At 42.4% G+C, this 14,487-nt stretch overlaps 3 protein-coding genes across 5 annotated transcripts; 1 reads left to right on the forward strand and 2 right to left on the reverse strand.

Moving 5' to 3' along the window:
* Positions 1-240: 240 nt before the first annotated feature.
* On the forward strand, positions 241-1,688 carry LOC130692744 (protein HGH1 homolog). Its single transcript, XM_057515829.2, has 6 exons — positions 241-380; positions 436-859; positions 919-1,040; positions 1,103-1,293; positions 1,355-1,488; positions 1,551-1,688. The coding sequence occupies exons 1-6, from the start codon at positions 296-298 to the stop codon at positions 1,642-1,644; spliced, it is 1,050 nt and encodes a 349-aa protein (XP_057371812.1). The 5' UTR covers positions 241-295; the 3' UTR covers positions 1,645-1,688.
* LOC130692373 (bromodomain-containing protein DDB_G0270170-like) lies at positions 1,677-8,840 on the reverse strand. 2 transcript variants are annotated; one of them, XM_057515493.2, is made up of 5 exons: positions 8,711-8,840; positions 8,307-8,631; positions 3,934-5,766; positions 2,441-3,862; positions 1,677-2,348 (listed from the first exon to the last, which is right to left on the reverse strand). In XM_057515493.2, exons 3-5 carry the CDS (start codon positions 5,749-5,751, stop codon positions 1,995-1,997), a joined length of 3,594 nt encoding a protein of 1,197 aa, XP_057371476.1. In that variant the 5' UTR covers positions 5,752-5,766; positions 8,307-8,631; positions 8,711-8,840; the 3' UTR covers positions 1,677-1,994. The 2 variants fall into 2 exon arrangements, with proteins under 2 accessions (XP_057371476.1, XP_057371467.1); XM_057515484.1 differs by lacking the exons at positions 8,307-8,631; positions 8,711-8,840 and adding an exon at positions 7,338-7,464.
* Positions 8,841-11,005: 2,165 nt separating this feature from the next.
* Positions 11,006-14,153, reverse strand: LOC130692579 (uncharacterized). 2 transcript variants are annotated; one of them, XM_057515718.2, is made up of 13 exons: positions 13,723-14,153; positions 13,551-13,661; positions 13,260-13,478; positions 13,091-13,198; positions 12,861-12,980; positions 12,687-12,794; positions 12,444-12,572; positions 12,270-12,377; positions 12,082-12,207; positions 11,912-12,016; positions 11,771-11,847; positions 11,557-11,702; positions 11,006-11,482 (listed from the first exon to the last, which is right to left on the reverse strand). In XM_057515718.2, the coding sequence occupies exons 1-12, from the start codon at positions 13,999-14,001 to the stop codon at positions 11,693-11,695; spliced, it is 1,500 nt and encodes a 499-aa protein (XP_057371701.1). In that variant the 5' UTR covers positions 14,002-14,153; the 3' UTR covers positions 11,006-11,482; positions 11,557-11,692. The 2 variants fall into 2 exon arrangements, with proteins under 2 accessions (XP_057371701.1, XP_057371711.1); XM_057515728.2 differs by lacking the exon at positions 11,557-11,702.
* Between the last annotated feature and the right edge of the window lie 334 nt (positions 14,154-14,487).

Here is a 14,487-nt window from a genome sequence, read left to right on the forward strand (position 1 = left end):
TTCAAAGAACTGTATACGATGTTCATCAATAATGATAGCCATTTAAGAGACGTTACGCAATAGTTGTTTAAATTTGCCTTTTATTTGCCCTTTGGTCCTTGGACCATTTGCTAGTTGATTTTTCGTTTTGCGTTTTAGAAAAGCAAAGGCAATGGTGGTGTACCAGTTTTTTTCGTTAAAAACACGAATTTACGCCATCTAGTAGTTCTTTTTTGATTTGCATTGCAATCATGAAGATTCGTCTGCTACGGTTTAAAACTTTTGTAGGACTCATGTGGTTATTATTGACGTCAAAATGTCGGAAATTGAAGAATTATCGCAGTTTCTCGCTTTGGATATGCGACTAGATGTAAAGGCCCTAGCACTACAACAGACCCTAGGTAACTACTGAGTTTTTCATAAACTGTTTCAGTTACTTAATCTGTTTCCATACAGGATTGACAGGTACCACCGATGGAAGGCACCTTTTGATTAACACACCATGCATTGTTAAGAACCTCTGCCAACTTTTAAATGATAGCCAAAACTCAGTTGCAAAAGATGCAAGCTTGGCGCTCATCAACCTTTCAGCTGACGAAGAAGTCATACCAGCTTTGCTTGCTGAAGCGACAAATATTGTCGAACATATGTTGAAGATCATAAGCAATCCTGAACACAACCTTGCTGATCCTGCTTGTATGGTGTTGTCAAATCTTACACGGTCGAAACTTGGAAGTGAAAAAGTGTTTCAAAGTATGGATGGAAATTTAGACAAATATGTTGACATATTCTGCCAAGAAAAATACAACAAGAAAGGTGCACGGCTCCACTATCTTGCATCTGTATTGTCCAATTTGAGCCAACTTCCTGCTGTGAGAAGGTATTTGCATTACTCACCGTATGCCAATTGTTAACTGCACTATTTTTTCTTTCTCTTAGTTATATTCTGGACCCATCTCGGTCATGCCTGCAGAGGCTAGTTTCTTTTACAGATTACAAGGATTCCATCAGTAGAAGAGGTGCTATTCTTGGACTGATAAAAAATTGCTGTTTTGAAACAGGTAAACTGTTGCCAGAATGCTAATATGATTCAATCCTGCAAAATTATTTCATTGCTGTGCAGACCACCACGAATTTTTACTGAGTGAAGCTGTCGACTTGCTCCCCAAGTTACTTATTCCTCTAGCCGGTCCCGAGGAGTTCGACGAAGAAGATAACGATAAGCTACCCATCGATTTGCAATATTTGGGTGAAGAGAAAACTAGAGAGCCTGATCCTGACATACGTAAAATGCTTTTGGAGGCATTGACCCAGGTATTCCTACTTATACTAGATTACTGTGACGCCGTAAGCTACCTCTCAATTCCTATAAAAGTTATGCGCCACTAAATTTGGACGTGAATACTTGCGCTCAAAAAATACTTACGTCATCCTCCGTGAGCTCCACAAGTGGGAAAAGAACGAAAATGTTTTGGTAATTCTTGAACATTTGGTCAACATACTGATTAGGTAATATATAGCCTGTAATTATTTTTAACGTCACAGTTAATAATTGAATCCAAATAATGTAGGTTCGAGCACGAAATCGGCCACGACAATCTCAAAGAAGTAGAAATTCCGGATGAAATAACTGAAAAATTTAATGCTTTAGAGCCTGCTTTGTGATCCATTTTATGATACACACCAATATACTATGGTTTATCTTGTTATTTTATTGAGTTTTGAAACATAGGTTAAGACTGTACATTTCATATAACTTTCTTAATTGCTATAGTTAAAAAGTTTTAAGAGGTTTTTTTTTTCACGAATCTTATATAAATTAATTAAACCGCTCCTCATCGACGTCTCTATACCTGGCCGTAGAGATGCGGGAGGCCCCGTTCTGTAAAACACCATTCCCTTTTTATTATCGTATTTTTTTTTTCTTTTTTATAAAGAGAGGAAGGGTTAATATCTTAGCTTAGGGTTAAGCATTTAGCAACAAAAGAAAGAGAAAGGTGTTTGTGGGAAACTTGTTATGGAAGGTATCCCAAGGAATTTTCTAATTCACTTCGCTTCGAGAAACCATTCTTATTGTTCCGGTTTGCGCCTCGAAAATGCATCGAGCTGTAAGCATCATCAGTGGAAAGCTCAGACGCCGTGTCTTCGGTTGCCTCACTGTCATCAATGACAATATCCGTGGTTTGGTTGAGCTTGATGTTGGAAAACATGGCCGCTATTTCGGTCGTCTTCTTAGCCGAAAGCGCACCTTCTGGCACCGCCTTCGTGATGGAACGATGGTGGTGTTGACTGTGATGAGTCGATCCAGCTGATGAGGTTCCTCGGTAAACAACCTTGCCCTTGGGGTCCACTGCCGACACCATCAGAAACTGGAATAATAGGCTATTATTACAAGGAATCCAATCAAGGATAAAAAGAAACCAAAATAAGGAAAACAAAATCAATAAAAACAAATTCGTACTTTATTGCCACGAAACGAGTTTTGTGACTTTAGTGATCTATCGCTAGAGGAATTCGAATTCCTCCGGCCCTCGCTAACGGAACTCAGATTTTCCAAGCTGAAATTCCTCGATGTCCGTCCGCTGCTGCCCGTCGAATCATAACTTTGGTATCCGACCGATTCCGCTGGGCTGGTTTTACGCTGCTGTCGTTGCTGTTGGCTGGAAATCGAAACTGGACCGCGGACGAAACTGTTGCAACTCGTCGAATCCATTTCCGTCTCGCTTGATAAATACGAACTACGGCTTTTCCTGCGTAAAATCTCTGGCTGTTTAGCGAACGAACTTTTGCCGTTAGCCGACTTGTGGGCCGGCTCAGTCATGGCTACCACATCCGAATCTAATGACGTGTCACTTAAATAAGAGCTTAAACTCTTTTGCCTCAAAGAAGATGCGCTGGACAACGTAAAGCGGGTAGATGGCGCGGAAGGCTTAGTTGTCGTTGCTGGAGCGGAATGTTGCAAATTAGCCGTATTTCTTCGCCAGGCAGTTAATGGAGACTCGGCTCCGGATAAAGCAGACCAGGACGTCATACTAGCCGATTTTCTTGCATAATTCGGACGATTCTTTGTAGGCTTAATGTGAGGTGGATGTCTGACGGCCGGTTCGGGCAAACTGTCGTGGCTTGTGTCTGTGTCATCAGAGTCGAGACGGATGCGATAAACTGGAGCCCCGCTCGACTTGCTGATTCTCTTTAACGAGCAGTAACATCGTTCAGCGTCGCTGTAATCAGTGGTGTCTTGCGACTGTGTTTCGTTGAATGAACAATAGCATTTATGTGAACACGATTCACTGTCATAGCCGCATTCAGAACAGGATGCACTGTAATCAGGCGCTTTGTTGACGATGCTGTTCTTGTTGTTGGCGACAACAGACCTCGGTGGCAACGGCGTCTTGGGATTGAAATGCTTGGTTGGGAAAACCAATGGAGCCACGGAAACAATGGAGGGCTCCGGGCTCTTAATAATTTTAATGTTCTTAATTAGCTGAGGCTCGGATGCTTGTTTCTCTTCCTTGGTAACAGAGTAACCGGTGGATGCGGAGCGGGCAGCGCCCCATTTCGAGAAAGACTTTTTGGTGGCTCTCAAGACGCTACTGATGCGTGAAGAACTGGTACTGTGCTCAGCGTCCGAATCCCGTCCGGCCGATTTATTGGTCCCGTTTCTGGTGATATCTGCTTTGGCTTTCGACTTGGTTTTGCTCAGATTACTCGTCTGGTGCCTCATTATGTTCTTGGAGCGCTGGAACATCTCGTCCTTGCTCAGTGTCAAGGCTAGTTTCATCAGCATCTCTTTGTAGGCCGGCGTCAAATCATTGAAAGACATTCGGTCTTTATTGACTATTGTTTTCAGGACATCGTCTACACTCCGAACACCTTCATGTTTCTGCGCAAAGTAAGAAATGCGAATATTAAAAAAAAAAACCGAACTTTAAATAGAATCATTAAAAATTGTACCTTTAATTCTTCAAAAAGTTCGGAAAAGGAGTAATTTTGTTGTGGAACGGTCATGAAACTCTTGCTTCGCGGAATGGCTACTTTGGTGAGTATGTCTCCATTGTTACCGTGATCCGGCCCGTCCAACCCATCTGACGTTAATACCTCGCCCAAATGTCGCTCAGACACGCTACGTTTAACAACAACACGGCCGGTGTTACTCCGTTGGCTAGCGTTACGCATACTGCGACGTAAATTTGCTTTGCCTTGCGAAGATCTCGTTTTATTTTGACTTCGTCGGATACTCTTCCGTCTTTCAAGGCCTCCATCAAGAGGCTTTGAGGATTTCTTGCGTCGCGGCGGGCGAACGGGCTGCGTGAAACTTGAAGTGACTGAACTCTCGCTCCAATTAGAGACACTGGTCGAGGGCGAGTAGATGGGTTGAGCAATTTTGTTAACGGGAGTAGCAGATGTCGGCGGAGGTGGTGGTGCCTGTTGTTGCGGTGGTTGTTGCTGCTGTTGCGATGATTCATTGTTTTTCATATTGCGCAGCAGGGCCTGGTAGAGATTAGCTGCAATAACAATGGCGTCTTCGGGATTGTCGCAAACGAATGCGTGACATTCCAAGTTCTTTGGAGCCTGCGTGTTGCGCATGACGCAGGTAAACAATGGCGGGTGGAAGGTGGGTGAAGTCACCCATTCTCCGTCATCAGCCGGGCTCAGCGGGTGGAAAAGATTCTGTTTGTCCTGATTCTCCGGATCGCAAATGAGCGGCAAAAAGGCAAACTTTCGCCCGCCGGGCTCGGAACGTGCCACAAACTTGACGGCCGCCCAAACGGCAATAGTGGGAAATGGGTTTAAGATCTCCTTAGGAACAGAGGGTCTACGATTGTCTGACAAATAGTATTGGATTTTCAAACCGGCTGGAGAAATTTCCATTGTACCGCGGTAGATTTTATTCCTGTTCGCATTTTCATGCTGCCGATATTGGCTATAAAGCTCTTTCAATGGAAACTGGAGCGACTCCAGGCTTGTAGCTCGGCCTGGAAGGGATAACGAGCCAAGATAATCAACTTTGTACTGATTGGTATTGGTCATTGATGATGAGGAAGGCGGCGACGGTGGTGGCACGGCCGGAATCGGTGGAAGAGGAACATTTTGCTTGTTATGCACTGCTTTTTGAGTAGGTAACGGGTAGTCGGAACGGACATTGATCACCGCTTTATGATTCGTTATGTTGATAACGGACGAGCTCGGATCATTCACGGTCGATGGTGACGACGTTGAGACGTGATGGTTCATCGCCGTTTTGTTCGATTGCTGGCCGTTGCTATTTGTTGATGCATCTTGGAACATCTTCTCAATTTGCGCTTGAACGGCTGTGCGGGCCTCGTTGAAACGCTGGGCTCGACTCTCAGGTGTTGAATCACGCATCAACGTGTGATTTACCTGATTGTTGACTTGAATGTACGTCGTCGAATTATTTTTGGAGGCCGGAGTGGCTGGAACAGGTGATGTGACGCTTCCGCGTTGTTCGGCCAAAACCTTTTGGAAATGCAGTTGCAAATGTTCCATGGTTGGTTCATCCACTGCCGCGTCATCTTCTTCCTCGATGAGCGTCTTGTGGTTCTCGCTCGTGTGGCGGCGGAGATGTTGTTGCCGGAACAAGCTGTCGATTCTTTCCTTGTAGACGGAGCTGTCCAGAGTCGACGCACCACTGTGATCAGATATGAGAGTTCCGGTTGGGCTACCGCCGTTCACATCACCGTTGTTGCCGTTGCTGTTCACCAATCGGAATGTGTAGCCCCGTTCACCGGCTTCCGGGCGGTATCTCACCATTCCTTCTTCTTGTACCTGTTAAGAAAAATAAACAACGAAAATGAACCAATTGAAAAGGAATTTTCTTCATCAATTCCCAAGAACAAGACAGTTGAAAATAATGGCGAAACACTAAACAAAAAAAAAAAAAAAAAAAAACAGTTGAAGAAAGAAAGAAAAAAACAATTCCGGCTGAGATGAAAGAGTGCGCGGGAAACGATCACAGCTGGCAGGCGGCCAAGACTTGCCGGGGGTCTTGAATAGAAATAATAATAAAATATCGTAGTGAGTTAGCAAATATAGCACCTTTCCTTTTATCGTATAAGAAATCTAGATTCGAATATATGCGATTGGAGAACAACAGAATAGCATCTACGCAAAAAAGAATTAGTTGCCCAATCCCAATAGCACAAACCATTTTGTTGTGTCAATAGTTTATGGCATTCCCATTTTAAGGTAACAAGTCATCTGGAAAGATCGCCTTGATAATGAAAACATAAGACCTGATAACCACCCATTTCAAAAAAATTTCCCATTTTGCTTCATTTTCACAGAACATTTTCTTTTCAAGGTCGATGGCTACTGCGAGTCCACTGAACTTCTTTCGTTTCTTTCTCTATTACACACTCGTTTGCCAGAAAAAAGTTTCTTCTTCTTCGGTGCCTATGGGATGTTGGCAGTGGGCACGGTGAGGCGGCAATCGGTGGCTGCCTCTTTAGTTCCAGACAACAGATGGTCTCTTACTTTTTCCTCGAGACCAATAGCCTTTCTCTACCCTCCCTCTCTGCACGCACTTACACTTTTTTTTCTTCCTGAGCCGAAATTCCCCCCACCAGGGCGCCTTCAGGGCGACATGTCTGAATAATTTGATCTAGTCTGCATTAACGTTTTTTCCTTTCTTTCTAGTATTTTCTGTTTCTTATAAAATATGGTATTTAAAAAGCAATCAGCTTCACACACACAAAAAAAGATACTTTCCGTACTTGAGTATACATTCTCCCTCTTCTACCCTCAACTAGCACCTGCCCGCTTTGCTTTGATTAATAATTGCCCAACGGGACTAATCCATTACTATGAAATAGCCTTGCAGAGACGCATGTTTTGTTTTTTATTTTCTTAGCTTGTCGGCTTAAGGATACGTTCGATGGCTCCCAACTTCAGGGGAGGCATCATTTCGATGTCTTTGACCTTCACCCTACGTGTTGGGATCGTTTCAAATTGAGCGCCACCAGCACCTGCGCACTGCTCCCTATCACGTTACAAAATCTAGACGTTTATATTAAAAAGAGGCGACGATCATCGCAATACCGCCTTTTTTATAACGTAATCGGCTACTCTTCGGTGTCACTCAGTGTCGTTGTAACGCATTGGGAGTGAGAGACGGAGCATTCGAGCGCGACACCGTGATAAATTTGAGTTGGGCGGGCATTGCTTGTCAGGAAAAATGGAAAGCGCTTGGCTGGTCAAGCGCATCCAAGAAGTTCTTCTTCTTCAAAACTGCCGCCCCAACTCATAGTACGGTTATGAATATTTGCACCGTATACGCAGAGAAAAATAAAAATAAATAACACAAAAGCAAACCATACGACAACGGAATGAACAAATACCTTCATCCGCGCCACGGAACACTGGTCAACGCTACTGAAGCTCTCATAAGAAACTAAAAGCTTTCCATCGTTTGACATGGCAAATCACCTTTTGTTTCTTCTTTTACTAACAAACCCGGAAGCCTTTTGGGAGGTGGTGAATAAAAAAAAAAGGCACCTGATTTTGTGTGATTCTTTTTCCTGCTTTCTTGAGTGCATACATGTTTCCGTCTTTCTCCGGACAGTAAAAAAAAAGTATGAAACAATAATAAATGAACTTGCAAACACAGCTGTCGTGTTCCCGAGCGGAATTCAACAAAAGGATGAAAAGAAAAAAACAAATCGTAATGACGAAAAAAAGCGCGACCAAGTTCGAAATGTGGTCTGACGCACACCAGCTGGTCGAACCGTGACCAACAAAAGAAAGAGGGAAAAAAAACGGCGATAGACTCACGAAATTCAAGAACGTTTTTCCTGTAAATCAGCTAAATTAGGAAGGAAGGTAAGAACGGGGAAAAAAATCGGGAAAGTGTTGTGTAATCAAGCAGTTTCGTGCTGTGCTCTAATATGTTTACGTTACTTGCACCGAGGAAAATCGATAAAAATTGATGGGCTGTGAGCTCGTAGAGTAATCGAAAAATGGTAACAACGAGAGAAGCTAAGAATTTATCGAGCACGAGAGTTGTTGCGCCGGCACGCTTCGCTGACCTCGTAAACGACCAGAAAAGAAGAACTAAAACTTGAATTTATCTTTCCCACCGTCAGGTTGAACGACAGCTACTTGTGTTCTCTTCACGTACGAACAATTTCCCGAAAGAGATACGACCGCCTAATCTTCGCCTTTTTATCTGCGCCACTTTGTTCTGACAATCGAATGTGTCAGTGACTTTGGCAACGCTTTAAAAAAAAATCTGAGTGATCTAACTAACTAGCTTCGTTGCTAATTTCGCTTTAGGAACAACAACCGATTATGAAGAAAAACGACTTTACCTTTTAGAGATGACCCCCGTGTGTGCCTTGGATGTGAATGATGTTTGCAGACGAGAAACAACAAGAAGACGGATGAACACGGATCTTTGCTAAGAAATGGGCAGCGGGACATGCGACTTTGTAAGCGGTTCGAGAGGTACTACCAACTGGCTGCAGGGATGTTCCAGGCGGGCAGATTGCGTTTCCTCGGCAAGAAGCAAAAGAGTCACAGAGACGAATCGGGTGGGAGGAGCTCTCAGTTGCTTGGTTCCTTCGGCTGACGGCTGCTGTTGTTTCGGCAAAACTTGCTGGTCGGTCAGTCAGTCGAAAATACGGGTACACTCACCTATACCAAAAGGCATGATGTTTTATTTTTCCTTGAATAAATCACGAGAGTTCCACCAACCGCTGTCGACCGTACAAACCTGCTGACATCAATACAATGCATGCTGATTTTTTGTGAGATCCAATCAGTCCTCCAGGACAAAAAAAGACACGGTACCAAAAGGACAAGGCCCAGCTGTCGTCCAGGATATTCACTTCCGTGGAATCTGGAAAACCGTTTACATTCTACAATTAACGAATTAAATTGCGGGAAAACACATACAATACGACCTTGAAAATGCAAGTTTTTTTTTCTTCTCCTCATTCCCTTGACTGATGAAGAATTTTTGCGATGCCAATGAGGAGGGGCTATTGTCCGTCTTTTTACGTGACAGCCTTTTTTGGATGGTGTAAGATCCACCGAAGAATAAACCTAAGGAATGAAGAAGTAAATGACTGAGTTATAGGTAATGTGTCCTGAATCATCAGAGCGTCTTCTTTCTCAACATAGCTATTGAAATGAAAAATTCCAAGCTGGGCCAATTCTTCTTTTACGTTGTTATTCCCGTCTTCCGTCGTAAATCGCTCAGTCGTAAATTCGTAACACGACCCTCTTAAAAAAAAAAAGGCGAGATTCATCTGATCCGATCAATTCAAAAGCTACTTTTTCCTTGAGGGATGGGAAGCGTATCTACTACTAAACATGACTATTTGGAAAAGTCCACAATAAAAAAAAAAATGATACAAACCTTGTCCATCTCTTCCCCTTCTTTTATTTATTTACATTTTTTTTAAAGCCGATAAAACCAGTGACGCTCCAGGTGAAGTATCTCGTCATCTCGACTGGAACCTTGCGGTCAATACGAAGGTTGAGCAATCTCGTAAAGGTTCCCAGCCCCTGGTGTTTCCAAAGAGAGATTCACTGCTTATTACCGCTACTACAAATATGGAAAAGGATAAGAATGCCATGATGGATAAAAAAAGAAATCGATGAGGTTGTCGACACAAATCGGGTACGCCTATTTTCACAAATCGGAAAAATTCCACGCTAAATCCTCTTCCTTTCCGGCCCAATTATTCGCTCCTAGAATCGGAAAAACATTTTTGCTTTTATCCATCCCATCCGGATGAGGAAGAATCTAAAAAGAATCAATATCCTTGTGGGAAAAGAAGAATGGCGACGGTATGTCGTATAATTACTTGTCCGATCTTGTGCCAATTGGCGTTGAGAATTGTAGAGGACCATCCAGACCGGAAAGGCTTTTAATAGAAACAAACGTCCATAAGAGATAAATCACTTATTGTAGGTTAGATAACAGCAATGGAAATTTATATCTTTACATGTGAAAGAATGGCAGAATTGGTCGAGGCCGGCAAGGATGAGGAAATATTAACGGGCATTGATTACTAGAGTGGGAAAAAAAGCGGTATACACTTGTATAAAAATGTCGTTTCACTGAAGAGATGCACATTTCTTTTGTTTTTCTCTGACTTTTTTCTGACCGTTTGTGGCTTTTTTCTCCATGCGGACGTCAGCCGGTTCTTTTCTTCTTAGACGGGCAAAAACGTTATTCGCAGAAAAAATGTGAAGAAAATGCATTTTATATTTCTTGGGACGTAAGTACAGTAGAGGCTGGTTTTTTTCAAACATCCTGCTGGCCCCAGTGTTGAGAAATCACATAACTAGACCCATTGACGTTCGGGAAACTTCTACGACTGAACAAATTCTATTATCTGTTACGTCTAAGTTTTGAAGCAAAGATGGTTGTAAAACGCAACGAACCAGAGACGACGACGAAGGAAGTAAAATAACGGTGCAACGTCCGCTATCAACATCCATCTTGCTTTAGACCTAGTCTTTGAAGACATTTATTGAAAGCAATCATCGATCGTAGTAATGTTCGGTGATTTAGCAAAATCCTAACTCAATAGCTGTGACTTCGATTGGTACAAGTTTGGGCGTATAACCACATCAAACGATGGTTTTCCTGGTATTCGAAACTTTTTTTTTAACACAAGTTTAAAGCAATCGAAGTATTTTTAATCAAAAACGCGCAGCGAAACCTAATAATAACAACGGACTATCTTTACAACGTTGATGCTCCACCGGTTATCCATAGACATTGTATGCGTGGCGACAAGGGACGTCTTCGTTTCCCAAGTCGGAAACACCTGAATCGCACACTCAACGCACACAGAATCCCATAGCGAAATTGTAAGCTCACCTGAAGCGTTTCCAATTCCCACCATCACCCGATGTCGGTGACGAAAAGCAACAGCGGAAAGAGGGGGACAACAAACGTATCCTAAGCTTTTTCGTCGTTTCCCTATACGATCAGATTTAATACATACTATGATGTACATAAACATTTGTTTATTTTCTTTGTACTTTTTACTTAACAAATTTTTTAGTGATTTATACGGGATTAGAACGCAACACTCGGGAGAGCTCAGCGATGTTTTAGTGTGTAACAAAACAAAAATAAAAAGAAAGCTTAATCTGAGTTTTGAGACTTTTCTATCACATGATAAAAAAAAAGCGGACGAAAAAGGCAAAAACATCAGGACATGGAAGATTTGTTAATTAAAAAATTTTTACTCTCACGCCTTCATAAACCTTTTACTCAGGCCTCTTTCTTTTCTCAAGTGGTAGATATGCTCTCTTCAACTGAATCTTGTACATTGGACGATCAGTGCAAGTGAAAGTGCAATAAAATTAACGAACGCGAACAATGAAGACAAAAAATCTAAACCTATGCGAATTAACGACTCTTAAGCTAGGGCTTCCTTTAAGCCAGCAATCAAAGAATTAGGATCCGGAAATTTGAGACGTCGTGGCGGACCACGCTTAATTCCGCTCCATAATATAGTCTCTGAAAAACAAGATCAAATATAGGTATGTGACCTTTTGGGCAACCCCAGCTAATCTAAACGAAAATTGCCATACCGACACCATGGGAATTGGTCACTATGATTTCGAACGCCCCCCTACGCGGAGCCGAAACATTCATTTCCACCACCAGGTCAGCGCAATGTTGGAGGAACAGCTCTTGAATTTCAAGAGCCTTCCTCTTGAATACGGATCAGGATTTGCTATGCCATAACCACACTATCACGGACAACCTTTCATGCAAACGAAAGTAAGGTATGGTGGCACTTACCAATGTTCCATTGCGACCCGCGATGAAGCGCGAGGCTTCTTCATGTTGCCATTGTCATTATTTTCTCCTTCAGAATCCTACGGAAACGAAGGTTCAATATTAATTTTTATACTAAACGTGGAAACTGGAAAACAAACTGACCCGTTTTTTTGCACGCGCCCATCTCGTCGATGCCCCTTTTTTACCAGCAGCTGACAGTTTCTCGTGTGTGCTTGGTTCGTCTTCCTCCGATTCACCCGCGGAATTCTTTATACCAATAACCAATTTAAAAAAACAGACCGACATATAGACTCCTTAACTAAAAAACTTGCTTGTTGTTGCTGAGCGTGTGCCTTTCGTGTCGCTGCTGCCTTTCTCCCCGCCTCGACCCTAATTTTATGCAATCGGGCAGCTTTTTCATCTTCATTCTCGTCACCCTCTTCTTCTTCAGCCGAACCCTTGGAAGAAAAATTTAATGAAAGATGGCTCATTATCTGTGAATTACCATACGATGTTATACCTCGCCCTTTTCGCGAGCCCATCGGGCTGAGGCTCCTTTTTTGCCGATTGCCGACAATTGTTCGTGTAAAACCGCATCGGCCTCTTCGTCCGACTGCACTCCAGGATCCTATTGAGAAATAATCTTCCATTAGAATGTACTTCTCAACTGGATACATGATATTTAAAAATAAACCTGCTCCTTCAGCCGTTGCTTACGTGTCGCCATTGATTTCTTTCCTGCTTGTACTCTGATCTCATGCATCCGGGCTTCCTTCTCGTCTTCGTCTTCTTCTTGTTCTTCACCCTCACCCTGATCGCCGCCCTTAACATAAAGATACGGAATTAGGCATACATTACTCGATACAATGATATCGCCATTGATTTCGCAAATTAGACGCTGACTAATTAACGTCAATATTTACACCGTCATGCTTACTTGTCCTTTGTCGTACGACCATCTCGCTGCTGCGCCTTTCTTACCGATGGCTGACAACTGGTCGTGCAGGACTGCGTCAGCCTCTTCATCCGACTGTATTCCAGGATCCTTAAAAAAAAAAAATGTTTTCTGTTTAAGCAAACCTATTGGATTTGAATCTTCCAAGTTGGTAACCTGTTCTCTGATATGTTGTTTTCTTGTTGCAATTGCTTTCTTCCCTGCTTCTACTCTGATATTGTGCAACCGTGCTTCTTTATCCTCTTCTCCTTGATTCTCTTCCTCCCCCCCATTGTCCTTTTCAAGTAAAAAAAAAATGGTAAGTAAGAACTGGTACAGTATGCTCCCATGATTGTTTTCGAAAGTGAAAGACCAAAGGAGGGAGGATACTGCGATGGTCAACCTACCTCATCGTTGTCCCGCGACCATCTAGCTGAAGCTCCTTTTTTACCGATGGCTGATAACTGATCGTGTAAGACAGTGTCTGCGTCTTTGTCTGATTTGACGTTAGGATCCTACCAAAAGTAAGATTATGGAATTATAAGTCCAACCTTCTGCTATAAATACTATACAAACCTGTTCTTTAATGTGAGCCTTTCTTGTTGCAATTGCTTTCTTCCCTGCTTCCACTCTTATTTTATGCATCCGATCTTCTTTATTTTCTCCTTCTCCTTCCTCTTCTCCTTCCTCTTCAAAATTTTCTTCTTCTTCCACAGGTTCCTCTTGAAATTCCTCTTTATACGCTTCTTTGTCATCTTCATTTTCTTCGTTCATTTCATAGTCTGGATCAGGACCCTTGCAAAGAATACCAACATTACCAATAAGCACAAAATTACAAGCAATTGGTAAATCCAATGCTGAACTCACTCCTTCTTGTTCTTGTCTTTCTTTTGACCACCTCACTGAGGCACCCTTCTTGCCAGCTGACGCAAGTTTTTTGTGAGTGCTAGGTTCTACATGTTTCCCTCCTGATTCCTGCTATAGAACAAAACATTGCAATTGTTGGTAGTAATAAATGAAGGTCACCATTTCTACTAACCTTTTTGCTTTTATCAAACTTCATTGTTTTCTCTTTTTCTTCTTCATCAGCCATTTCTTCAAGTTGTTTCACCTTTGTGTCCTTTCCTTTTGGTTTAGCAGCAACCAATTTAGCTTTTGCCGCAGCCCCAGCAAGGGGTGGTTTTCCGTTTGAAGATTTTGATTGTTCGGAATTCCAGGATTTCGATTCTGGGATAACATCTTCAATTATATCATCTGCTCGGATGGCATCCGCAGCTTTCTTCTCTGCAACTTCTGCAGCACGTCTTCGCTGGGACATCTTAGTTCCTTTAATTGCTAGTAACAACTTAGCTAACCAATAGTGATACTAACTGATCAAAAATATTGCACGTGTTCTCCGTCTAGACTCTCAACGTGGTTTGAATTTTCTGCCCGCCCTACCTGCAGATCATACCTTAAGTCGCAAATGAGCGCCGAAATAGTGAAATAGTCGTACGGCTTACGACGTTGCCTTTCTTGGATTTTTAGAAACCAACGTTTAGCTGATCGAATTTCACGGTCGTCAATCGATCGAACTGAAATACCAATGAAAATTGACGTTATCAGTTCGTTAGATCAAGGTGTGCGTATTAATAGGACAAAATAAAAATAAAAATAATTCAGGGAAAATAAACGTTGTTGCTTGCGTTTGATGGTTATTATGATACATGAACTAAATTAGCGATGATACGTAATGGGCATTTTATGGTTTCAAGCTGATGGACTATTACATTCATTTTTTATGGTAATCCGTTTTACCCCCCAA

The sequence above is a fragment of the Daphnia carinata genome, chromosome 1 (assembly GCF_022539665.2).
Source record: "Daphnia carinata strain CSIRO-1 chromosome 1, CSIRO_AGI_Dcar_HiC_V3, whole genome shotgun sequence".
NCBI lineage: Eukaryota > Metazoa > Arthropoda > Branchiopoda > Diplostraca > Daphniidae > Daphnia > Daphnia carinata.